We start from the raw sequence: 25922 nt of genomic DNA, 5'->3' as shown, positions 1-25922 counted from the left end.
GAGGAGCTGGGGGTCAGGTCTCAGAAGATCCAAAAGAGAGGTGAGGCAGGGACCGGAGGCAGAACCAGTCTAGACTGACAAGAGCAGTACCCGGGGAAAGAATACAAATCCAAAAACACGACAAGGCAGGACTAGGCAGACAGGTTGAAACAATCACACTCGAAGCACAAAACAATCACAACGGTCTGACAAAAGACAGAGCACGAGAGGAACTAAAATAGAGGAGAGCTAATGAGGAAGGAGTGGCTACAGGTGTGACGGAACACAGGGAATTAAGGGTAACGAGTGGGAGGGGGAAGAAACACTGACAGCAGAACACATGAGCTGTCAAAACAAAACCCATGTGTTCTGAGACTAGACACACAGACAACAAGACAAAAATATAGCAACACAGACCTAAGTCATGACACAAACAGATGTATCAGACATTTTAGACTTACAGTATATTACGATCAAAGATGCTTCAGATACATTTAAAAAAAAAAAAATTAATTAGTCTCATTTTTTGTTTTCTGAACAGGGACTGGATTTGAATGGTTTTATGGCATATTAATTTTCTTCTTCTGCCTCTATACTTGTAGTTCAGTGGCCAGTGTCATTGTCAGCCAGGGTTTGGAGGGCGACAGTGCAGTGAATGTGAGGCGTTTCACTGGGGTGATCCCAGAGTGCATTGTGAAGGTGAGTAGAGCACATACAGTACACTTCCTCCTGTTTCTTCTCTGTGTCATATCATTATTCCTTCATCTCCCTCTGATCAGAGTGTGACTGCAACCCTCTGGGGTCCGAGATGGCTCAGTGTGACCGTGTAACAGGAGCGTGTTTGTGTAAGAAGGAGGCTTCAGGACGTCGCTGTGAAGAGTGCTCCCGTGGCTTTACCGGAAACTTCCCAAAGTGTGTTCCCTGTCATCCCTGCTTCCAGCTATGGGATGATGCTGTGTGCCAGATCAGCAGAGATCTGACCCACATTAAGGATGTCATTGCCATGTTCCTGGAAGAGGGTGTGGTTCCCGGAGTCAACGATAGCCGTATACGTGAACTAGAGAAGAAGCTCGCACAGATTCAAGACCTGATTCGAGATGGAGACAGAGAGGGAATCTATAACCTAATAAGCCAAGCCATTGATGACTTGAGGTAATGTCTGCAGTGGAAATGTATTATTACTTTAGTAAAGCCTGCAGACAGGGCCTAAAAATCATTTGTGTCACCTATATTAACAAAGGCTACATTATATTATCAATCTTGTAGTTAAATTTAAACTATGCATTATTTTGCAAACACTATTTTATTATGCACCAAACATAAATTGTTAGTTGCGTTGGCACTTTGCTAGTATAATTCTGGACTTTCACAGAAAAACATTTTCCATATAAATGGACATATTTTCAGAGCGGAGATAGCTTTGACTGATGGGCGTCTCATGGGTGTGAGTCGGGAGCTGAATGCGACGGCAGACCTTGACAATGCTCTGAAACGAAACCTAACTGCAATGGAGAAAGAACTGAAGGACTTGAACAATACACTTCACCGACTGCGCAGAGAGCTGGAGACATACCACGATGCTGGATTGAAAGGTAAAGTAGTATTTAGTTAAAAAATATAGACATATGACATTTATTGAATTCAACATCCACAATTAACCCAATAAAAATAATGCTCTATTACTTGATTAGTTTGTGATCTTTTAATCAAAATTCCTTGAAAAAAATAACAACTTTTCTAAAAGGTATTTGGAATGTAAAATATGAACTAATAGCCAAATAACTATTTAAATATTATTTAGCAAACAAACTAATGCATTGCATTTTCATATGTAAAATCTACTTTTCACCATCCAATCAATAAATAAAAGTATTTTTTGTTGTTTGTCCTGTTTTCCTATGTCACATACATATGTTACATTCTAAAAGTGCAATGGATTGCAAATGACACTTTTAAAATTTTTAAACCCAATCCTTTAAATTAGCAGGAAAACCTCCTTTTCATTCACCCATTCATTTTTGTGAAAAACATTTAAGCTGTTCATGACTTTTGTCGTTTTTGTTTTACAGAGCAGTTTGAAAAAGTTCGCATGTACTACCAGATGTCATTGAATTCAGAGAAGCGCTGTAATGCCTCCGTATATGGACCCCAGAGTCCTGTGGAACAGTCTGAAGACACACGTAACCGTACCGAAGCTCTGCTGAAAGAAAGAAAGGACAGCTTCATGCGCACAGTCACCGCCAATAAGAAATCTTTGTCTGAACTGGAGGAAAAAACTCATGAGCTCGACCGAAAACTCGAGCGCCTCAACAACAAGGTAGAGACTTTGGTCAAATCTTTGGCTTGAGACCTGGAAGGGAGCATCATAAATCTATATCAGTGACGCATTCTTGATTTTCTTATGTTTTTAAGGTATGTGGGGGCCATGGCAATGCTAGTGCTGATAGTAGCTGTCCAGATAGCCCCTGTGGAGGAGCTGGGTGCCGTGATAGCGATGGTCTGCTGAAGTGTGGAGGGAAAGGATGTAAAGGAACTGTTGGTGCCTCATTGAAGGCCCTGGACAATGCTAAAGATGTTCATAAGAACCTGACCACGACCAGCGAGGAGCTACAAACCATTGCTAGAAAGGTAAACGGGTGTCTGTTTGAGCATGTGCAGTGCATGTGTGCTTTTGAAAGAGCCTGAACAGTCTCTGCTTAACTCTCAGCTCCGAGACATTGCTGCACTCACCCAGACTGTGAAGACACAAGCGAAGGACACTCTTGATAAAGCCCAGGGCAAGAAAGAACTCTTTGAGAACTCCAACAAGATGCTTAAAGACTTCATTCAGAAGATTAAAGATTTTTTGAATGGTAAGTGGATGTGATTTGCGTTTGCGGTTTTGTTTTTGGGATGGTTGAAATGCAGAGGCGTCTAGGGGATAGTTCAGCCAAAAATGAAAATGTATTCACCAATGCTGTTACTTTGCCTGAGGAACAAAAGTTTAAAAAAAGAAAATCCTAAATATTGTTATATTAATACAAGGGTGAGTAAATGATACATTTTATTTGTGCATGAACTGTCATTTTAACATGTTTAATTATCATAAATTGTAATGTAAAAAAAAAAATTAAAACAATAAAAAGCCTTTTTCTTAATACTACAACTGATATATTCAGAGGAGGGAGCAGATCCAGAAAGCATTGAAAAAGTGGCCCAGCAGGTTTTGGCGATCTCCTTGCCAGTCAACAGGACCGTAATACTCAACCTCATCGAGCAGATCAAAGCTAACATCGCCAACCTCACCGACGTGGAGGGGGTCTTTAATCACACCTCAGAGCAGCTGGCCAAAGTCAAGGAGCTGCTTAAGAGAGCTCACGATGCAAAGTAAGCGAGAGAAAACATTGCTCCTTATTTTACACAGCAACCCACATTTATTAAATGACTTTGGATGTGTGTGTGATTTTGTGTTTGCGTAGGGCACAAGCTGAAGTGGTGGGCAGTAATATCAATAAAACTAAAGAAGCACTTGAAACCTCTCAGAGTGCCATTAAAAAAGCTGAGAAGGAAATGACCACAGCCTTGGAAAACCTCAAGAATGCCCAGAACATCACTACTACGGTAAAGTTGGCTGCTTACAATTCTTTTGTGGAAACTGTATTTTTCTCATGATTGTGTGCAGCATTATTGAAATGATATTGAATCATAGTTTAAGATTTGAATGGATCCGCTTCTGTCTCTTTTCCTGAACAGCTTGACAACAAACTCTTAAATTTAGGCAGCAACCTCATGAGTGTGATGATGCGACTGGCCAATTTATCACATGAAGTGGATTTATTGAAGAATAAAACGGAGCTGAACAGGGAGATGGCAAAAGATGCCAAAGCCCTGTCCGACAATGCAACTCAAGAGGCTACTGGACTTCAAGAGGTGTGTGTGTGTGTGTGTGTGTCTAGCTATATTTTAGAGCTTCTTCCATTAACATTTATTTATTATATTATTTTGTGCATGTTTGGGTTTAAAAGGAACTGGTAAATGCTGAGAATCGGTATAAGGAGCTGAAAGAGAAGGTGGACTCTGTGGGAGGGACAGGAGAAGGTAACATTAGCCAGAGAGCTAGAGAGATGAAGAAAGAAGCAGAGGAACTGCTGAAGAAAGCCACTACGGGCATAGACAGCCTCAAAAGTATGTCTCTAAATGCACTGAACATTTACTAAAGCAAAGCACTGACATTTTATGCAAAATGTTATTTGATGTTCTTTTTATACTGTCTTTTTGTTATTAAACACTGTAACAAATGGGAATATTTTGAGATGAGATCTTTTCATCTCATCTTCTTGTTTTTCTGTGTGCCCCCTTTTTTGAAGGACTTGAGAGAAAATTCAACAAGAACGAGCAGAAAATGCAGCAGCAGCGGGATGAACTGGCGGATCTGGAGAAAAAAGTTACAGAAGTCAAAGAGTATATCCGAATGAAAGTCATGAGCTATAACAACTGTCAGTAGGAACTGTTAATAACGGACGAAAGCCTGAAATCAGACTTCAATCTTCTCAATCACCCCCTGTGTGATTCATATATAGTTCCATTACAACCCAACTTCAGAGTAAAGTGCTACTGTAGGTCTTATTGTCGTCCTGCTAAATCAGTGGTTGTCAAAACTTTTTAGGTGTCGGAGGCTGAAATATGGACCATCTGATACCATAAGTCTAATCTGATGTCCTTTCCACTGTTCCTGACTTAAGTCGTCTTTTTCCACCCTAAATTTTTTCCCCATAATGTTTTTAAAACTGCTGCTTTGTTCATATTTTATTGAAACTAGCAACCAGTTTGTTGACTGTTTGCTAGCTAAGAAATGGAAAAAAATGCTTACATCCAATGACTGAACCGTCAGTTATTAATTTGATTAATTTTACTTAACTCAGTGTTGGTGCTCTCTGTTATATATTAGTTAGGCCCTTTTTATTTTATTTTTTTATTTTTATTTTTTACAAAAAATAAGCCAGTCATCAAAATGGACCACAATTTGACCACTGTACTAAATGAACTGCAGACCAACTGTTGTGTAGACTAGTGGCCAAAATCATGTTCTACTGTTCAAAAGTTTGGGGTGGGAAGATTTCTGGAAAAGAAATTAACACTTTAATTCAGCAAGGATGCTTTAAATTGACGAAAGTGACAGTAAAGACATTTAGGATGTCATAAAAGATTTATATTATATTTATATTATATTTCATCAAAGAATCATGAAGGGCTGCTGAAAATTCACTTAATTTACACTTAATGTTCATTTAATATTAAAATAGAAAGTAGTTGTTTAAAATGTTAATATTATTTCACAATATTACTGATTTATAGATCTGTGCAGACTTCAAAGACAATAGAAAAATCTTACCGACCCCAAACTTTTCAACTGTAGTTACATTTAAACACTGTAGTGCCTAACATCATATTTTTTATATTGTGTAAAAGACATATATGAACACATTAAACCTTTGATATGAAATTCCAACGTTACTGTTTTGTTTTATTTACTGTCTGTATATGCAGAAACAGCCTCGGTTATTTTATGTATTACATTTGTAGTACAGGAGGGGGCGATAGAGAATATAGAAAAAGTGCAACAGTGGGACATATTACAGTGAAACATAATATCAGTCTTCATGTTTATGGTTCTAATGCATACTTCTGAATTTCATGTTTGTTTTACCATTATATATTGCACCTTTAAAGTTGTGCATATTGGCTTTTCTGTCTCTGCATCATCCTTCCTGTGTCTGTTCATTTCTGTGGAGTAATCCTGTCTGTGTTTGGATCAGTGGCTTTAGCTGACCCTGAGCCTTGATTCATATCATACCACTGAATCACATATTTGTTTCACATCATATGTTTGACTGTCTTCTCCCAATAGTTCTGTACTATAATGTACATATATACTGTTATGACTACAACGAATAGACACAAAAATATATATTTAGTGGTGGGTATGTTTTGTCAGCATGCTGTTTAGTTTAGAGACAGGGTTTTAACCCAGGGCTTTGTGTTGTGTGTTGTCAAAAATATTATATTTCATTAAATGTTAATGATCTTATAGGCAGTATATTATGAATTAAACATTTTTAGAGTTTAAATAAAGTGATTATAAAGCCTTGCTGACAAAATCTAGCTTTTTATTTTTATTTTGGGGGTCTCTAAATCTGGTTTGGAAAAACCTGGTTAAAATAAATTAACAATAAAGCCATTTTATGAGTTGTATTCACATAACCAGACAATGTTTAACATGAAAGTCTTTAATTAGTTATTGGCATAAATATAGAAATTGTTGCTTTAACGACAATGAAGCTTTCCTCAACCTACATCTATTAAAATAATATTGTATAGTGTCAAATTTAAGTGGATATTACACTATACTTGTTATTAAGAGAGTCAGGAGCGCGCGCATTCCTGTTCGACTACGCGCGTTCATGTGGGCGCTCCGGAAAATAAGAGGTGGATTATTTTTCCTAAATGACTCCGTGTGGCGTTGCCTGAGGACTGTGTCGCTTTACCTTTCTCGGACATCAATTTAATCCAGTTCGTGATTTCCATCGGTCATTTCCACGGCTGTAACAGGACTTGAGAAAAGTCCGTCTGACTGTGATAGCTCTCAAAGTCTCAATGGTTTAAAGAACAGCTTGACCGACGATAAAATCACATTAAACGTGAGTACGCGCTTCCAGCATTAGTTAATACATGCCTATGTTTGTGTTTTATTACTGAATGTTTTATATGACAGTACACTTTGTCTAGTAGTTATATATTTGATAAGCTGAAGTTGTGTGACAGCTCATTAGTGATTTTCATATTTCAGAGGCGCGCGGCAGTTGAAGGGAACTCATCATAAAGCCATGCGCGCGCTTCCCTTACTGTTCATCTGTGGTAAGTGTATCATGAATCACAAAATCCTATCATGTCTATGTGCTGTTATTAGAGCAAGACTCAATATTTATTCATGTAGTTATTATTCTTAATATCTTATGTTTAATCTTAATGTATTATTAGCAACCACTTAGTGTAATTTATAAAGTATGTAAATATATTTTGTACATTATGAAACAATTTTTGTTGTTGTTACGGGGCAATTCTCTCTGCCTATTCCATGCACCTTTTTAGAGACGAAGTTTATCATACTGACACACAAACACACACACACACACACACAATAATTATAAGTTTTATTTATTAAATGTGACCCTGGAGCACAAAACCACTCATAAGAAGCAAAGTTATATTTGTAGCAATGGCCAACAATACATTGTATGGGTCAAAATTATTGGTTTTTGACAAAAAAAAAAGAAAAGAAAATTGGATTATTAAGTAAAATTCATGTTCCATGAAGATAATTAGAAAATTTCCTAACGTAAATATATTAAAACTTATTTTTTTATTAATAATATGAATTGCTTATGACTTGAACACATTTAAAGGCAATTTTCTCAATATTTAGATATTTCTGCACCCTCAGATTCCAGATATCAAATAATTGTATCTCAGCCAAATATTGTCCTGTACTAACAAACCATACAACAATGGAAAGCTTTTATTTATTAAAAAACTTATAATAATTTCCCATACTTGCCCTTATGACTGGTTTCATGGTCCAGGGTCACACATATATAAGTTCTATATAATATCATCTATCTATCCATCTTATTAAATCTCTTCCATATTCAGTTTTACATTACCAATTTATTTTGATCTGCACATGTTTCATATTTTTCAAGTGCAGAAGACTGCCACGAGTCTTAACCTTATCTTATACCTCTCTTACATTATATATGTAGGAACTCATACATTTCTTGCATTTAAATGTGTACGGCCAAGAATAATCATGTTTTTGAGCCTGACCCCACACAAGGCCCATGAATCACTTGCACCTGCTTATACTGTATAGCTGAAGTCTGTTCTGTCGACGTCTCAGTAGACAGTTCAGTTGACTTGTGATGCTCCACACTAAAACCCAGTCTGAAGGGAGACTATGTCTCAAAGTTCTCCAGACAATGTTATTACCCCTCTCCAGCACCTAATTAGCTTATTTGCTTATTTCCTCTGTCTGTCTAGTAAAAGCTGAAAGAAATGTATGGGCATACTAAAAGGGAAACAAGAGGTCAGCAGGTTACAGCGAGGCCATGTGTGTTGGATTAGTAAATGACAGTTTTTCACTCCTTGAGTTTGTTTCATCCTTGATTACTTGTTCTTTGATGAATTAAGCACACCTTTTGGATATGAGACACTAAATCTGTCCAGTCGGTTATACTGAGCTTCACATTCCTTTTCTCTGCCCTTTCTTCCTTTAATCCATGGTATTGCAACTTGGAGTTTGACATTAGGGATATTCAGTGGGACCTTCAGTGGGTTTGTGATTAGAAATAACAAATTCAGTTAAATTGATAAATTCTAGTAAATTCATTCTCAATAGCGCATTTACACGAGCTTATCAAAATAGTTCATTTGATAGTCAATTTTGATGCATTACATTTAGTAGGCTAAAAGTTGTATCAGTTATTTGAATCAAAGTATGTAATAATTTGCAAATAATTGTGAACCCTGTTTTAGTCTTAAAGTACACATTTTACTGTTATTTTTCATTATTCTGGTGTTAATTCTCTAGTCTTCTCCTTATTACTTCATATGTATATATTTATATATATTCATATATATCCCTATATATCTCTTTATTACTTCAATGTATATATATTTGCTGTTTAGTTTAAATAAATTGGCCTTTTGGGCTTGGAAGGAGTGTTTGAGTTACATTACACTTTTTCATTTTAAAATATAAAGGAGCATTTTATAAATAGTGCCTTTTAAAGAGACTACAAGGTTATATTCCAGGTTTGTTTTGTACATATACTGCTAAGAGTTACAGTCTGGACTGAGAAATTGCCATTTATACCACTGACCTTGCTCATTAAATACTGTCACCTCAGTACATTTACAGTTTTCCATATCTTTCTTTATCATTTAGTGTTACCGGGTGTTACTGTCCAGCTGTCCTCCGCTGTAAGTTTTGTGTAGGTGATGTGCTGCAGGGCTCAACAGGAGCCTCTGTGTCTGCGAGGATTGATAACGCTGGAGAGAATGTGGAGGTGTTGGAGGCAGAGCAGTGGGAGTGTTATTTTTGGTGAGGCTCTAATGAAAGTAGCAGGCTTGTGGGAGGCAGACAGCCGATGAGGAGATGCTCTTATTTAGTTCCTGTCACATCTACCATCTGCTGCCTGCATGTCTGAGTTTCATTTTAAAGGCCTTTGAACTGTTAGCAGATTCTGTGACTCTGACAACATTGTTCTCAGACAGTCACGGCTCCCTCTTAATCAGGGATGTAACGATTCACTCAACTCACGATTCGATTCACTGTTTTGATTTCACGATTCGATTTGATTCATGATTTTCGTTTTTACACAGTTAGATTTGACATATTATTAATTAAATGTGTCCTTTTATTATTGCTTGGATAAAATGTTGCACGTTACTTTGTGAAATTGAAATATAAAACTATAATAATATACTAATATTATAGCAATTGCAAATTAATGCTCTTTTGTTGGTTTTGATTGTTTCTATTGTCCTCATACTTAGGATAAAAGCGTCTGCTAAATGCCAAAATTTTAATATAATGTAAATGTAAATAACAAAACTAAACAGAAATTTTAAAACAAGCCCAAAATCAAATAAATAAGTAATGCAAATAAAATTAATCTCTTCATATAAACAAAATAAGGCTTTGTCTATGTTCTTTCCATTTAAAATTAGAAACAACCACTGCATTGTAATCATGATCCAAAGAAAGATGCTGAATACATGCAACATGAGAATTTTTTAATCTAAATGAGATAGTATAATTTTGAAATTTGAAGCAGAAATTAATTCACACTGGCCCCATGCCAACAGGTGATTTTTACTGTAAAGCACCTCTTTCCCATCCAGTATATTCATTTTTATAAGCAAAAATGTATTCCTTTTGAAATTATAACTTATATTTACCTTCAACACATCACATTTATTATTAGATTTTCAATAGCTGTGTCCAACTAGCATTAAAGGTCTTCTAAGACCCTAAAATTCAATCATAGTCTTTCTCCATAAAAATCATGAAATAATCCAATTAAGCTGTTATTTTCTTTTTCAGAAAGAAAGAGAAAAAAAACATGAAATAAAAAGAAAGCCTTGATAAAAAGAACATGAAAAGCTGTAAGGAACCTTTGTTCATAAGTTTCATCAAGGCAATGCTTTGGTGCGATGGAGGAGAGGAAACGGCAGAAATCCCTTTTGACTCTCCTACTTTCAGTCTCTTTCTTCTGCTTGTTTGCCTTGTGATTTCTTTCATTCCTCTGATGTGTGCTGGGATCACAGGTCCCCCAGTGAATAGCTGTGTGGTGGGGACACAGGTAGAGGCCAGTGACTGTGATCCATAGAGTCGCCTGAATACTGTCGCTGCCGAACACCGCAGAACAATGGGGCAACACAATCCTCTGTTAGAGCTTTGAGGTGGCGGAGGAGGGAAAATAGAAGAAAGGACGAATACAGGGGGTGGAGAGGTGGTGAAATGAAAGGGGAAGAAATACGTCTGTTTATATGAGTCGAGCCGAATAAGATTTCTGCCTTAGGGAAGAAGATTGTAGAGAGAGCGAGCAGTTGGATTGCATATCAAAAACATGCGGCAATGTTAGTGAGAAAATGAAGAAAAAAGTTCTGTTGTTAAAAGAATAGTTTCATCAAATAAAAAAAAATCTGTTCAAAAATGTTTCTTCTGGTCACTATGCTTTAAAAAGGATAGGCTCGTTTTTCTTCTGAACAAATCAGTCAGGATGGATTTGTGGTCTGAACTCACTGAAAAGATTTGACTCAAAGGAATGATTTGTTCACAGATTGAATCACTTTTCTCACATTCTTTAACATTTCGCATACGTTCTCGGTCCTTTGACCTTTTCCTGAATCCTGTCATACTTCATGCTTACTCCAGATGTGGACGTGTGTGTCACAGCTGTATATACCTCCATATGTGACTGTCAGTATATGAGTGTTTTAACAGACAGTCCTGAGGGGAATGAAGAATGATCTCATCTCTCGTGCAGGTCGAGGGAATGTGTGCAGCACATTATAATTCATGCTCAGCTGTACCTGTTTTCCCCAGAGGACCTGCCCACAGAACATCCTCTTTAACAAGCTGGAACCACTCCACAAACTTTCACCATTTCGACTTAGAATTTACTAATACTTCACAATAAGGTTACATTTATTAACCTTAGTTAATGCATTTATAATACAACATTTATGATCTAGGTTAATGTTAAATTTGAATTATAACCAGGCATGATTACTCTCATTTTTGCGTAACTACTCTCAACCAGTATTACACAGCATGTGCATTTGTATGATGGTGTGAATGGATCTATCAGTGCTGTAGCTGTTTCGGTCAGAGAAGGAGCCATAGCATGGGGCATCTGGAGGGGTGTATGTGGATGCGTGACCGGAGAGGAGCTAGATATGACAAGAGCTGGAAATAGCACCAGGGTTAGAGGAGAGAGAGCAGACTTTGAGACTGGGCAGTGGGCTCCAAATAGCAGACACCTCTCGTCAGACTAACTAGACTCACAGTGCCAAAATAAACTCAGTGGAAAGGGAGTGACAAAAGCAGCAGCAATATCCTGCATCCACATGTATTCTCTATATTTCACATTTGCCCACAAGGGCATCTCAATGCTGCATCATCATTACTGTCATGTGTAGCTGAGGCTGTGACAGCGGTCAGGACTGTGAGGAAACAGTGGTCATTTCACTGTCACACCTAAAAGCTATGCTCATGTCCACTGTTGTCTACCTGTCTGCCCTTGTTTCACACAGAGGCCAAAAAATTACTGAAAAACTCAAGCCACACCTAAAAATGTAAGAACATCTTTGCATTGAAGATGTATCGATTTGTAGATTAAAACCTACTCCCTAAATCATGTTTAAAAAGTATCAAATATATTAATATAATAGATCCATTATATATTATTATTTCTCAGTATATAGACGGTTTCAACGGCATCAACATAAACAAACGTTAATGTGCGTGAGCGCTTTTGTGGACCTAACTTAACTTCCGGTAGACTCCAAATAGAATCAATAACAACAGCCAAGTCCCTCTAGAGTAGATATTTTTTGATAACAAACAAAATGTGTTTTCTGTGTGGATCAGGCGGACTTAATGAAAATGCTAATTCATTATTTGCCAGCAGGAGATGTTTTAAAGCGCGAGAAATAGAGGTTTCCCCAGTTACAGCTGTAAACGAAGCAGAGCTACGCTCACATGCTGCTTTATCACGCATATAACATGCAAGTCTTCTTTCAGAAATACAGCGATATAAAAACACCCGTGCCTCGTTTTGATATTTAAACATAAATGTAAGGAATTATTATTAAACGTGCAGTACGTTACGTAATGTTACTTTACTCATGTTTATTTAACGAAGCCTTTTTGAAAATCGATCAGTTTTAAAATTGTGGCGAATCTCCAAAAATAAATAAATGTATGGGAAACACATCCCGCAGCACAACCACCTGAGCCCAACTTCAGTCTACTCATCACCTTGACTTTAACTGCGTTTGTAGATGGCACCGCAGCCAGACCGATATACACAACACAGACCGGAAGTTAACTTCTATAGACACTACCATTCAAAGTTTTGTTTTTTTGCAAGAAATGTTTTATTTTTTTCAGCAAGGGTACAATAAATTGTTCAAGTGACATTTTCAATAACTTTTATGTTTCTCAATCTTTTGGGTTTCATCCTTAGCATGTACCATATCACTCATACATATAGTGATCCTCGAGACCTTGTGTGCAGATCTGGGGGTGAAGTTTTGTCACACAGAGGGTCAGAGGGTCTGTAAGGGTGGCACGTATTTAGGAATAGTGGCTTCCGTCCATCCATCCATTCGTCCCTGGTCAAATCTGTTCCCCTCCCCTAGAGATAACATTTTCTACATTCTGAAAACAGGTGTACAAATGAGTCGAGGAAGATCTGTATGTCAGAAGAAAGCAGAGGAAATGCTGATTACAAAGATTTTAAATCTAAAATGGTATTTGCTGTTGGCATGTCCTTGGTAGTTTGTGTAGTGGCTGTTCTGCTATTGTGAGTATATAAATAGTATTGAGACCTGCTCAAAAAAATGTTTCAGAGTGGCGTCCGTGCTTCTTGATGTACTATTTAGGAAGTGACCGGCTGCTTTCTGTCACTCAGCTGCTGAAGAATGTGCCATGTTAGTGTCACTTTTTCCCCTCTCGTCAAATGAACAGTCCCCGGGATTAAAATGGCTCTCTGGGGTTAGAACCAGGCACAAGGAGGTGATTCTTTGCCTTCCCTGGTTGGGAACAATCTCCCTATGAAAGCTGAGAGGGGCAGAAATGCAAGAGGATGAAAAAAGTGGAGCTCTTGAACAAAGCGGACAGTCCCAGCTGTGATTATCCCTGCCTGGCACACTGAGCCTAACCCTGACCAGCAGAAACTGAAGACAACAGATAAAAGAAGAGGGTTATTAGACCTACAGAAGAAAAAAGGTGTTTGAGAGAGGGGAAAGACAGCGAAAGAGTAGCCTTCTGTTTGTTTCATCCTCTGGGTCTTTCTAGGAGATTAGCTCAGACAGTCCAAACAGGACACCAGAGAGCATCATGGGATATGGTCGTTCCACAATCAGTGTGGCTGTGTTTTCAGAGATATAGATAACACACTCTGCCCTACACCAGGCTGCACTATACCCCACTGAGACTGAGTTTGTCTATTCTGAGTCAGTGAGCCTTGTCTGGACCACAGCACAGCCCCCATAGCAGACCCCCCTTATTCACTGCTAGAAAAATATATCAGCCGACGCTGACGCTGTTACAGACTTTAGAATATTTAAGTGGGTTTGACAAAGACAACATATTCCTATATCCATGGAAACTTCTTTAAAACTGTCTAGACAAACTCCTCTTATCATTTTATTAAGATTCACATTCACCGTCTCTGACACGGTCCTTGAGCCTGTTTTGAATGTCTGTGTTTTTGTCTGTCTATTGACCTGTCTCTCCATATATGTCTGTCTGTGTGTTTCTCACTCTGTCTAGTCATTTATCTATCTATCAATTTGTCTAATCTATCTATCTATCTGTCTGTCTGTCTGCTTTTCTGTCTGTCTGTCTGTCTTTATCCATCTTATCCATCCAATACGCCTGTCTATCAAAAGTTAAGGGTCTTTAATTTCATTTCACAGTATACATTGATTGTAATCAGTACATTCTGTATAATGTACAATAATGGTATAGATTTGATGTATTTCTGAAACAGCAACCTTGGCTGCAGGGTCTTTAATTTGCGATCTCTTCAGCCAGTACAGTAAAGCAACAGCAGGTCTTTGTTAGCTCTGAGGTATTCTGCCTTGCCAGTTGTCCTCCCACATTCCTGAGAGCTTGACCATGTAAGGGGAGAGCAGAGAGTGGCACACACGCTGACTGAGGGGCAGCTTTCTCAAAGAAACCCTCAGACATAGTATGAAACTTGGTTTGACCATCATAAAAATACAACAACAGTATGGACTCTCTGTTCTCGCTGTCACCATTTAATATCATTAAGCAACTAAACTATTAAGTGGCAACTAAATGAGAAAATATTTCCACTTGTCAATTCCATAAGTGAATGTTTCTTCTTCCATTTTTTCTTTATTTTGCTCTTGCCACCTGTTGATCTTGTATAGCCAAGAATATTTAAAAGGACAGTTTACTCAAAAATCCTGTCATCATTTACATATCTTTATGTTGTTCCAAACCTGTATGGAAGACCAAATTATTTGTTTCTATACAGTGTAAGTCCGTGGGGTCCAAAACAACACTGGACCCCATTCACTTCCATTGATGACTGAGATATCACTGAGACATTTTTCAAAAAGTCATGCAGGTTTAAACAACATGAGGGTGAGTAAATGATGACAGGATTTTTGGGTGAGCTATCCCTTTAACAGGCAAACTCCTCTGCCTCTCACTCACATTAAAGTCTTTGCTTCCCATAACTCAGCTCCTGTCCACTTTCTCACTGTTTTGTGGTTCAACACACTGCCAGAAAGATTAAATGCAATACCAGCACCAGATTTGTCATTGCTCAGTAATTGAATTTAGTGTATCTGGACTTGACATGGTTGTCCCTTGAGTTTCATTTCATAATTTTTGAGGCATTTTCCCATCAGTTCCTGCAGTTTACTGTAAGGCTTTATTTTGGAGTTTGGCTCCAGGTGGGTGTGTTGCTGTATGTGGATGTGTGTGTGTGTGTGTGTGTGTATCTGGTGGCAGACGGGTGAGAGATGGTATGGTGCCAGACAGACGCAGCTGTCTTGTGTTGACGACACTGATCTCTAATGGATAAATGCTGTAAACAAGAGTTTTCCCAGGCTCTTCAAGTCCATTCATGTGACGATTTCCTAATTCTCTTTGTGTGTTAGTTTACATTTAATTTCTGAGGTTAAAAGCTAGAAATCCATCAAGACCAATTATGCACTTTTTAATGTATGTGTGTATCACAGCACCTGTCTGAAGCAGTCCCAGCTTTCTTTGCTGGAAATCTCAACATCATCATCACACAGGGTTTTTTGGGACACTGGCAGGAATGTTTAGCAGCTGTTGGGTGTTGTTAAAGGTTATTCTGATACTTGAAATCTCGTAAGTGCTGTCTTTGTCTGTCTCACAAACTTTATTATAAAATTATTGCAATATAAAAGTAGTACTATTAAAAACTTAAACATTAGGTGGGATTAATCACTATTCATTTTCTAAAAAAATACAGCTAATTAGTTTTTTTTATCCATTGACAGCATTAATATATATATATATATATATATATATATATATATATATATATATATATATATATATATATGTGTGTGTGCCAAATTATTAGAAAACTAGTATTGGTGAAAATACTAGTGTTCTAAAAATGTTGGCCACCACTGTATATACTGTATCTATCTATCTATCTATCTATCTATCTATCTATCTATCTATCTATCTATCTATCTATCTATATATATATATATATATATATATATATATATATATATATATATATATATATATATATTATAAAAGAAAACCACAATATTCATGATTTTGTATAATTTGGCATTACTGAATAAGTTAATTTCCCATCATACTAAGACAGCGATGCTGTTTCTCACCACCACAGCCTAAAGGGACTTTTTGTGGAAACTTGGCCTTTGCTGAGCATGAATGGAAAATTGCTTGAGTTCTGGTTGGCCAAACTGGCAAAAGAACAAAAATTGCATGTTAATTTTTTCTTCTTTTACACTAAAAACTGAAGGTTTTATTTGAACAGCATTAAAAATACAATCATGTTTTTCTCATCATGTATATTTCTTTCTTGAAAGTCCTGTCAGCGGCCAGCGCACAGGAGCCTGATTTTGCCCACGGTTGTGCCCATGGAAGCTGTTACCCTGCGACTGGTGACCTTTTGGTGGGTCGAGAGACGAACTTGAAAGCTTCATCCACCTGTGGCCTGCGGAGGAGAGAACCCTACTGCATTGTCAGCCATCTGCAGGTAGAGCAAACCCCAGTTCTCACCGACAGTGAGACACATTTATACACACACTATTTTTGTGAAGAGCTGATCCTTTTCATTTTTGACCCTTGACCTTATTTAGGAAGAGAAGAACTGTTTCCACTGTGATTCACGGCGACCTTATGATCCTAATACCAACCTCATGAGTCACCGCATTGAGAATGTCATCACCACCTTCAAAGCACACCGCAAGAAGTCCTGGTGGCAGTCTGAGAATGGTGAGAGAGCAAGAACGTCCATAATCAACTACAGTTTTTTAGGCTTTTTATATTTTATAAGACACAGAAATAGGTCAGAGTTGGATATACATATCCACCACAGCTCAACCTCAGCCAACTATTAATTAATGCATGTAAAATACCATATGTGCTAATCTGCAGCTTCAGTGATGTTTTGATGGAAATCCACACATCCGTTTGGTTTCATTGGTCAAATGTAGAGTAATATGTTGCCAGGAAATTTGATTGCCTCTCTGAGCCCTCCAAACCCAGCTGCTTGGCAAGGACTGGAAACGATTCACATGTATTATTAGAAAGTTGATGTTTAGGGCAACTATTAATAACACAGAGGCTGAGGGAGAGAGATACATCCACTCAGAATGAAGCCAAGTGCTGGGGTAAATCACTATAAATATATATTTATGAATAATGTTTTAATGTGCACTATTGCTCAGAATTTGGGTTCAGTAAGATTTAGTGGTAACACTTTAGAATAGGTAACACCTATTAGTTGCTTATTAACATGCATATTACTAGAATATTAGCCATGTATTAGTGCTAATTAAGAACATATTAATGCTTTATTCTACTTGACCTTATTCTACATCCCTAATCTTACCCAAAACCTAAACCTAACAACTACCTTACTAACTATTAATAAGCAGCAAATTAAGAATTTATTGAGAGAAATGTCGTGGTTAATAGTTAAAAATGACACCTATTCTGAAGTGTTACCGGTTTAGTAAAAAAAAATACAAATTAAAAGTTTATCTAATATGATGTAGACATTTATGATGTAAAACATTTTTGTTTCAAACTCTCTTTTAATAAAAGAATCCTGAAATAAAATGTATTATAGTTTCTGCAGAAATATTAAGCAGCACAACTTTTTCAACATAGATAATAAAAAGAAATGTTTCCTGATAACCAAATGTCTGAAGGATCATGTGAAACTAAAGACTGGAGTTCTGTTTTATAATTTCTTTTTTAAAGTATATTAAAGTAGAAAACTTTTAGGAAGGCTGTTAGTTGACTTGGCTCAGATGTCCAGGCTCACCCTGACACACACTCCCTAAACCCTTCAGTATTACAGATAATTACAGCCATGGCCTGCTGCTGGCATACACATAGAGAGAATGAAAGAGGGAAACAAAACTCTAATAGAGCAGAACATGGAAGAGAAAAAAGATGGAAGGACAGAAAACTTGAAGAGGTCAATAAAAAGCTGCAGGCTAATACCTGAACCTAATTCACTCATAGCATTTGATTACTGTGCTACATGCACTTGTGGGCTGCAGTTTTGGGTGTTGGGAAGTAACTAAAAATAGTGACTATGCTAACTTAACTGCATTTTCCAAAGCATGACTGTTATCCGTAGTTATCTGATCTAGTTATCTTCAGTAACAATTCACTTTTTCCAACAAGTAGCAGTATAATGAGATAAATGAAAATGTTTTTTTTTTCATGTCACATTGTATTGTGCCCTCAATATAGCTATTTAACTCTCAGTATTGCCCCCTACTGTAAAACATTTATTAATTACATTAAAACATTAAAACATCAAAAAAATAACTGGAAATGTACTGGTCATTTTCTGCCAAGACATTATCCATACATTTTTAAAGAACTTTATGTTAGCATTTTACATTAAAATACAGGTATAACGCCTGTAAAAAAAAAAAAAAAAAAAAAAAAAAAAATGCCCTTCATAATAAGAACACTGTGCACTGTTTTTATGGATTCTTTTTGTTAGTAGCTTATGGTCTGCACTTAACTTTAGCTTTTAGCTTGGCAAGCTACAGTTACAAATAAGCTTGAGGCACTTATGGCTGATGAGCTGAAATTATATTTAGATCTTATTTGTCATTTTATCCAAAACAATACCTCTTTACATCTTAAGAGTTCTTTTATAGTTAAAGAGAGTAAAACCCCTGTGTGTCTTCTTAGTTTTAGGGAATGAATTATGGGTGTTCACAGGAAATGTCACTATTCTTGCTCCCGGTTGCTATGGCTTCAGTAACTTTTCTGTAACAATGTCGTATAATGAACAGTAGATCAGTTGTTCAACACTTGTGGAGTGTGTCTCACAAGTAGACCCCTGTCATGACCCCTATATCGTTGTTGAGCGGGCAATGGATATGGTACATATGGTCCAATTTAGTGTACTTTGTAAGGCTTTAAAACATAATTTGAGAATACGATCAAATAAGTTTTTTCCTTAATTTAAGGAAAATGTAAATTTTTATCAAAAACTAGAAACCAACATTTGGTCCAAAACTATTTCCCCCTACTTAGTGACAGCTTAGCTTGGTCTTATTTTCAACACTGGCTGTTTTCATGATTTATTTTTTCAGGTGAAGTATTGATAATTATTTTTTCAATGTTACAAAGTTGCCCTGATGAAGAGAAAAGAAATAAAGAAATAAAAAGCAATTATTAAATTAAATTAAATTAAATTAAATTAAATTAAATTAAATTAAATTAAATTAAATTAAATTAAATTAAATTAAATTAAATTAAATTAAATTAAATTAAATTAAGGGCCTATATTAGGGCCTATAATGTACCCCTACTATTATTTCACTCACTATTATGTACCCTGTTTGTAGAAACTGCCATATGTCTATATTTCTTTATGGTGTCTGTGTCACTTGTTCTATAGGAAAAAAACAGGTGCTACATGAGAGTAGTCTTGGCTCTTTGGAAAGTGCTCTGGAGTGAGGCTTAATGACTTACTCCTCCATCCAAACACTGAAACATGTATTGAAAAAACAGCAAGCCATTCAGTCAATTTCCTTTTGTGCTCTACTTCACCTCCGCTGACCTCTCCCCCTCATTCTCTTCAGCTCTGGTACAACCTGTCTCTCTTTTCCTCCGCGTCCCTTTCCTTCCTGTTTAGCTGTTGATTATGAAATGCAGGTTAAATCCAGCAGTCAAACAAGTGGACTGAGTTACAGCTTTGTAATGGTAATGCAGCGAGGCACAATAAAATGCTAGCAATTAAATGAAAGTTTGCAATTTAATGGAAATTAAATAAAATGACAAAAATGGTCTGTGGTGCATGTATGTCCACTCTTTAGTAGACAAACTTAATAAACTAATAAATAAGTGTGTGAAAAAGTTTTATGATGGTGTAGTTTCATCAAAAGTATAGTAACAATCAAAATCTGCAGTTTTAAATCAAAGCCACATAATTAACTAAATAAATGGTAAAATAAAGTAATAAAAAGAGCATAAATGAAATGATTAATGTGGAACTGTCTTCTCTCCTCAGGAAAGTCTGACGTTTACCTTCAGCTGGATCTGGAGGCAGAGTTTCACTTCACTCATCTCATCATGACTTTTAAGGTAAGAACGTTTTTTTGTCATTTAAGATATCGCCTTTTAAACACCCCATAACTGACCTCATACTGTACACAGACTTTCCGTCCGGCGGCCATGTTGATTGAGCGATCTGCAGATTTTGGCCGAACCTGGCAGGTGTACCGTTACTTCTCCTTCGACTGTGAGTCCACCTTCCCAGGAATTTCCCCTGGTCCTCTTCGTAAAGTTGATGATGTCATCTGCGAGTCCAGGTATTCGGACATCGAGCCGTCTACAGAAGGAGAGGTGAGAGATATTCAGTTGGAAGACTTTGTTAATTTGTCCGTTCATTTGTTTGCTGACCTTCACTTTCGTTTCCGCTCAGGTGATTTATCGTGTTCTTGACCCTGCAATCCAGATCGAAGACCCTTACAGCCCCAACATTCAGAGTAAGTGAAGCTTAACAAACTTAACCTCCAACTGAATCAAATACAGGTTTTTGCATCATTGGCAAATATCTTTTTCTTATAATAGGCTGTATGTTTAATGAACAGGTCTTCGCTTGGTAACAGCCAAATCTTTTTTAGTCTGATTTCTTCCTATATGACAAATAGCATGCTTTGCAGGTGTTATTTCAAGTACATTAATATATGTAATTAAAAAGCTGTTTTTTATTTAATAATATCTCTGCTGTTAAAATGCAGTAGCTATGGTTACCAGGAGCTTATTTAGGCAATGGCTGGATCTTAATAAACTTTTTGTATTTAAATAATTCATCCATTTACTTGTTAGCCGAGAAGTAACTTAAATATAAATGAATTAACATTTCGGATGAGACATTTAGTACATAATGAACAAGATGTGTTCTACAGTACATATCATATACTCTCTAGACACTTCTTTTGTCTCTTCTTCCCTCTTTCAGATTTACTCTTTACATTTTTACTCATATGTGTGTGCATAAGAGTTGCATGCACATATGCACATTGAATTTGCAGGAAAAATATAAAACTATTAGTGCTGTCAAACGATTAATCGCATCCAAAATAAAAGTTTTTGTTTACATAATATATGTGTGTGTGCTGTGTGTATTTATTATGTATATATAAATACACACACGTACGGGTATATACAGGTGCATCTCAAAAAAATTTATATCATGGAAAAGTTTATTTATTTTATTTATTTAATTTAAAAAAGCTAACATTCTTATATCCTATATTCATTGCACACAAAATTAAATATTAAAGAGTTTGTGGTTATGACTTGCAGTTTAGGGGAAAAAAAATTCAGTATCTCAAATCTTTTCTCAAAGATAAATCAAAATAAGATTTACAAAACAGAAATGTTTAAGATCTCCAAAGCAGGTTTAAATATGCACTCAATACTTGGTTTGGGCTGCTTTTGCGTGAATAACTGCTTCAGTTCGGCGTGGTATGGAGGCGATCAGCCTGTGGCACTGTTGAGGCGTTGTTGAAGCCCAGGATGCTTTGATGGCAGCCTTCAGCTCCTCTGTGTTGTTTGTCAGATATTACTTATCCTTCTCTTCACAATACCCCAAAGATTCTCTGTGAGGTTCAGGTCAGGTGAGTTGGCGGGCAAATCAAGCACAGTAATATCATGGTCAGCAAACCACTTGGACGTGGTTTTGGCACTGTGGGCAGGTACTAAAGTATTGCTGCAAACTGAAATCAGCATCTCCATAAAGCTTGCTAGCAGATGGAAGCATAAAGTGCTCCAAAATCTCTTGGTAGATGGCTGTAGAGTCCTGCATGGGTCCATTTTTAGAGATCCGCACCCGCCCGTACCTGCAAAGTTCAGCACCAGATCCGATCCTTCACCCGTGATAATATAAGAATTAAATCTGCACCCGCCCAGACCCGTTAATATTTGACCCGTGACCCCTATCCGTTATAACTATATGCAAATAGACCTATTAATGAAAAAAAAAATAACAACAAGAAAAAATACAACCTGAGCCTGTCGCTCACAAACTATGCATTTACTTTCCCTTAAGGATACTGTGCAGGAAAAAGGATATCGTCCACAGTCCCAGGTTTAAGTTGCGTTCTCCGTTCTTGAATTACAAATCCAGCTGTGGAAAAGTCTCTGTCTCTCACAGCGCTGTCGCACAGTGGTGGTGACGTGATGGGTCAGTGTCATATCGTTGTTGTGTATGTGTAATGGTAATTTAGACATAAAAATATTGCACATATTTCTCATTCGCGCTACTACCGGACCGCAAGGAGTTAATTATCCACCAACATCCCTGCCCGTGAATTTTAGTAATGTCAAAATCCACCCATTTCAGCCACTTTTATGCGGGTATCCGACGCGTTGCAGGACTCCGACCCGACCGATCCGATCCGACCCGACCCGTTGCAGCCAACCCACAGGTCCCGCTTTTATGAAATTATTTGGCCCGCCTCAGCCCGCCCCGCGAATAAAGTAAGCTCAAAATGGAATATTATAATTTTTTCACATACATAAATGTATTATCTAAAGAAAAACTTTTATTTTGGATGCAATTAATCACTAAAAACTTAATAAAGTTAACATAAAAAAATTAAAACATGCTATAAAATTAAAATAAAAATTTGCTAAATAATGAGATTTGCTAAATAATGGAAAATAAACAAATTAAAAATGTGCACTAATGTACAAACAAAATTGACTGAATTGAAACAGATTGAACAAGGTTTTGTTGGATGGTCAAACAATGTTGTTTGACCTTGATGACGCAGTGTGTGTCGAACCCAAGAACCCTCACAGTGTGTTTAGCAGAGTATGCTGATGAGGAACTTCCTGGTTCAGCTGGTCAGTGAAATATTTCCATACAGCTGTGAGTTCTCAGTCACACACAGTGTGAGTGTGTATAAATTGATCTCACACTCTCTGTGTGGCTCTCACTTTCTGTTATACTGAACATCTAGAGCATGACTGGAACAAACAGCATGTGCACGGGAGCTGCATTCGCCGATCTCTAATGTTGAGATATAAGCCCCTCACGCACACACATCTCCAAGATTTTCCCTGCAACTGTTTATCTTATAAATCACACAAGTCCCACTTCATTGAGTGTCTGTGAAGCGTAACAGGAATCTATCCGCCACACTTCTGTTAAAGGCCTCCACGCTCAACTGACTGCAACCTCCCACTGAGGAGCAGGCCATTGGCTCTGGGGAGAAGGGGTCAGAGGTCACGGGCTAACAGGGATATTTTTTTTACAAGGGTAGGAGGATGTTCTCATAATTGGGTGGTCGTGACTGTGTGGTTGATGATGGTTTGGTGTGATCCTGATTTTTCCCATCAACCATTGTCATTTAGGCATCATACAGTGTGCCTAAATAAATTTACCGTCACTTTTGATCAATTTAATGAATCCATGCTAAATGAAAGTATTCATTTTACTTAAATAAAAAGAAAATAATATTTCCCAAAAACCAAACCTTTGAAAGCTAGTGCATGCCTGCTAATCTCTATAGTTTTTATGCTGTATTCCATCCATTCTTACATCAAAAATGCCATTAGTGTCCTTGTCTTTGGTTAAAGCACCCCTATCCTCCACTAAACCCAATATCTTTATATTGCAGACCAGCTGAAGATCACTAATCTCCGTCTGAACTTCACCAAGCTGCACACTCTGGGTGATAACCTGCTGGACTCACGCACCGAGATCAAAGAGAAATACTACTATGCCATATATGAGCTGGTTGTCAGGGGCAACTGCTTCTGCTATGGCCACGCCTCCGAATGTGCTCCTATTGACGGCATCAGGAATGACATTGAGGGCATGGTGAGTTACTGAACTGTAGCAGGTTATGGGTAAGCATTATATATTGCTACCAAATCGGTTATTTTTTTTTTTTAGATGTAATGGTTTTGTTGAATATTGTATATTTATTTCCCTATTTTTATATTTTAATTACCTTTGCTGTCATTTAATAACCACTTTAAGTTTTTTTTTTTAAAACACACATAATTTAACACTGTTAAATGTAATATTTAGCTAATTTCATTGTGTACATAAACGTATTGATGCTTAAATAAAACACTAGCAGTGCTATATTTATATATTTATATTTAGTCTGTTTAGACAAAGCAGTATATAACTTTAACATGGACCATCTCTAGGTACACGGGAGGTGTGTGTGCAAACACAACACCAACGGACTGAACTGTGAACAGTGTGATGACTTCTATAATGACCTGCCCTGGAGACCAGCTGAGGGCCGTAACACGAATGCCTGCAAAAGTAATTATGAATGATTATAATCATGTAGCTCATAATGTGCATAGAGACATGCACTTCTTATGTCATGGTTAACACTTTCCTCTTTTTCCCAGAATGCAACTGTAACGGTCACTCCAACCAGTGTCATTTTGACATGGCGGTGTATATGGCTACAGGTAACGTCAGTGGAGGTGTGTGTGACAACTGTCTCCACAACACCATGGGTCGCAACTGTGAGACCTGTAAACCTTTTTACTATCAGGATCCAACTCGAGACATCAGAGACCCTGGAGTCTGCGTGGGTAAGGAGCTAGATACTAAACATATACATTTAAGCATTATAGAGTATATGATTGCTTTTATCTGTTCTCTCTGCTAGCCTGCGACTGTGACCCAGATGGTTCTCTGAACGGTGGCATTTGTGATGGGCATGATGACCCCTCTCTGCGTATGATCGCTGGGCAGTGCCGCTGTAAAGACAACGTCGAAGGAGCACGCTGTGATAGATGCAAGCCTGGTTTCTTTGGGCTCAGTGCTAGTGATCCTCGCGGCTGCCAACGTAAGTGCAAGCTGATACCAATTATTTAAGTTATCACCTTAACCCATAAACAGACAGAAACTTTTTTGGTCTAAATATATTCAAAATAAAGCACACAAAATCAGCCAATTAAATGATAAGTGAATTTTGGTGTCATAACATGGGAAGAATGTGATATTCATTTTGAGATTTGCTGAAAGTTACATTAAGTAGTGTCATTCAATGTTTAGTGTTTTTAAAGATTAATTTTAGGTGAGCGTTATATGACTGCTGAAGGTATCTGAACAAATGAAGGTAATCTAAATATAAACAGAGGAAATTCATAATGAACAATGAAAGACACAATAGCATAGATATAACTAACCATTCAAAAGTTTGGTGTCTGTTTTTTTTATGTTCATTAAGATCAAAAATCCTTTTCTCCAGGATGCTTTGATGAACAGAAACTTCAAAAGGTCACTTTTGATTAATTAAATGCATCCTTATTGAAAATTGTTATATTCGTTCAAAAATCTTTCTATCCCCAGATTTCAGGCCACAGTTTTTTTAGTCCAAGTTAGCAAGGAGTTAAATGGCTCTGTGTCTTTTTAAAGAACATTTTTCTGGTATGTTTTTCTCTTGATACTCGATCATTCTCTGTTTCTTTCACTGGTCTACTTTAGCATGTAAATGTGACCCCAGGGGTACAGTGTCCGGTAGTTCTCAATGTGACCCTGTTAGCGGAGACTGCTTCTGCAAACGCCTTGTCACTGGACACAGCTGCAACCAATGTCTGGTAAGTAAAGCGAAAAAAAAGTTTGCCTCTTTAGTAGCTTATTATTCCCCATACACCTCTGTGAGAACATTTAATAATCAGTCATCAGTTGGCATTGCATGCTTCCTGGTACCACGTATCCCCTCTACTGCGGTAACATGAGCTAAGAGTGGTTGCTTTACAGTAGAGCCGTATGTCTGCATTTAGCCCAAGGGTTTATGGAGGATGGTGTAGGTTTTCACACAGCTTAAAATGGAATAAAAGGAAGAGCTGCATCCTGAAATTAGTAATAAGT

At 37.3% G+C, this 25922-nt stretch overlaps 2 protein-coding genes across 3 annotated transcripts in view; both read left to right on the top strand.

Annotated features, from left to right (window-relative positions):
* lamb2l (laminin, beta 2-like) overlaps positions 1-4462 on the top strand; it is a 38598-nt gene extending 34136 nt beyond the window's left edge. Inside the window, exons 25-35 of the mRNA XM_026242173.1 lie at positions 582-678; positions 759-1131; positions 1387-1571; positions 2049-2296; positions 2392-2607; positions 2687-2831; positions 3138-3345; positions 3438-3579; positions 3712-3888; positions 3984-4143; positions 4326-4462. Of these exons, the coding sequence (XP_026097958.1) occupies positions 582-678; positions 759-1131; positions 1387-1571; positions 2049-2296; positions 2392-2607; positions 2687-2831; positions 3138-3345; positions 3438-3579; positions 3712-3888; positions 3984-4143; positions 4326-4462 (2088 nt within the window). The remainder of the gene's footprint in view (positions 1-581; positions 679-758; positions 1132-1386; positions 1572-2048; positions 2297-2391; positions 2608-2686; positions 2832-3137; positions 3346-3437; positions 3580-3711; positions 3889-3983; positions 4144-4325) is intronic.
* A 1982-nt stretch (positions 4463-6444) lies between these two features.
* lamb2 (laminin, beta 2 (laminin S)) overlaps positions 6445-25922 on the top strand; it is a 33807-nt gene continuing 14329 nt past the window's right edge. For both annotated transcript variants that reach the window (XM_026242174.1, XM_026242175.1), the window contains exons 1-12: positions 6445-6656; positions 6806-6873; positions 16390-16559; positions 16663-16798; positions 20073-20146; positions 20219-20407; positions 20487-20550; positions 23695-23897; positions 24236-24356; positions 24449-24637; positions 24715-24894; positions 25536-25648. In XM_026242174.1, the coding sequence (XP_026097959.1) occupies positions 6843-6873; positions 16390-16559; positions 16663-16798; positions 20073-20146; positions 20219-20407; positions 20487-20550; positions 23695-23897; positions 24236-24356; positions 24449-24637; positions 24715-24894; positions 25536-25648 (1470 nt within the window). In that variant the 5' untranslated portion in view covers positions 6445-6656; positions 6806-6842. The remainder of the gene's footprint in view (positions 6657-6805; positions 6874-16389; positions 16560-16662; positions 16799-20072; positions 20147-20218; positions 20408-20486; positions 20551-23694; positions 23898-24235; positions 24357-24448; positions 24638-24714; positions 24895-25535; positions 25649-25922) is intronic.

The sequence above is a fragment of the Carassius auratus genome, unplaced genomic scaffold, assembly GCF_003368295.1.
Source record: "Carassius auratus strain Wakin unplaced genomic scaffold, ASM336829v1 scaf_tig00000876, whole genome shotgun sequence".
Taxonomy (NCBI): Eukaryota; Metazoa; Chordata; class Actinopteri; order Cypriniformes; family Cyprinidae; genus Carassius; species Carassius auratus.
This window is presented reverse-complemented; position numbering and strand designations above follow the sequence as displayed.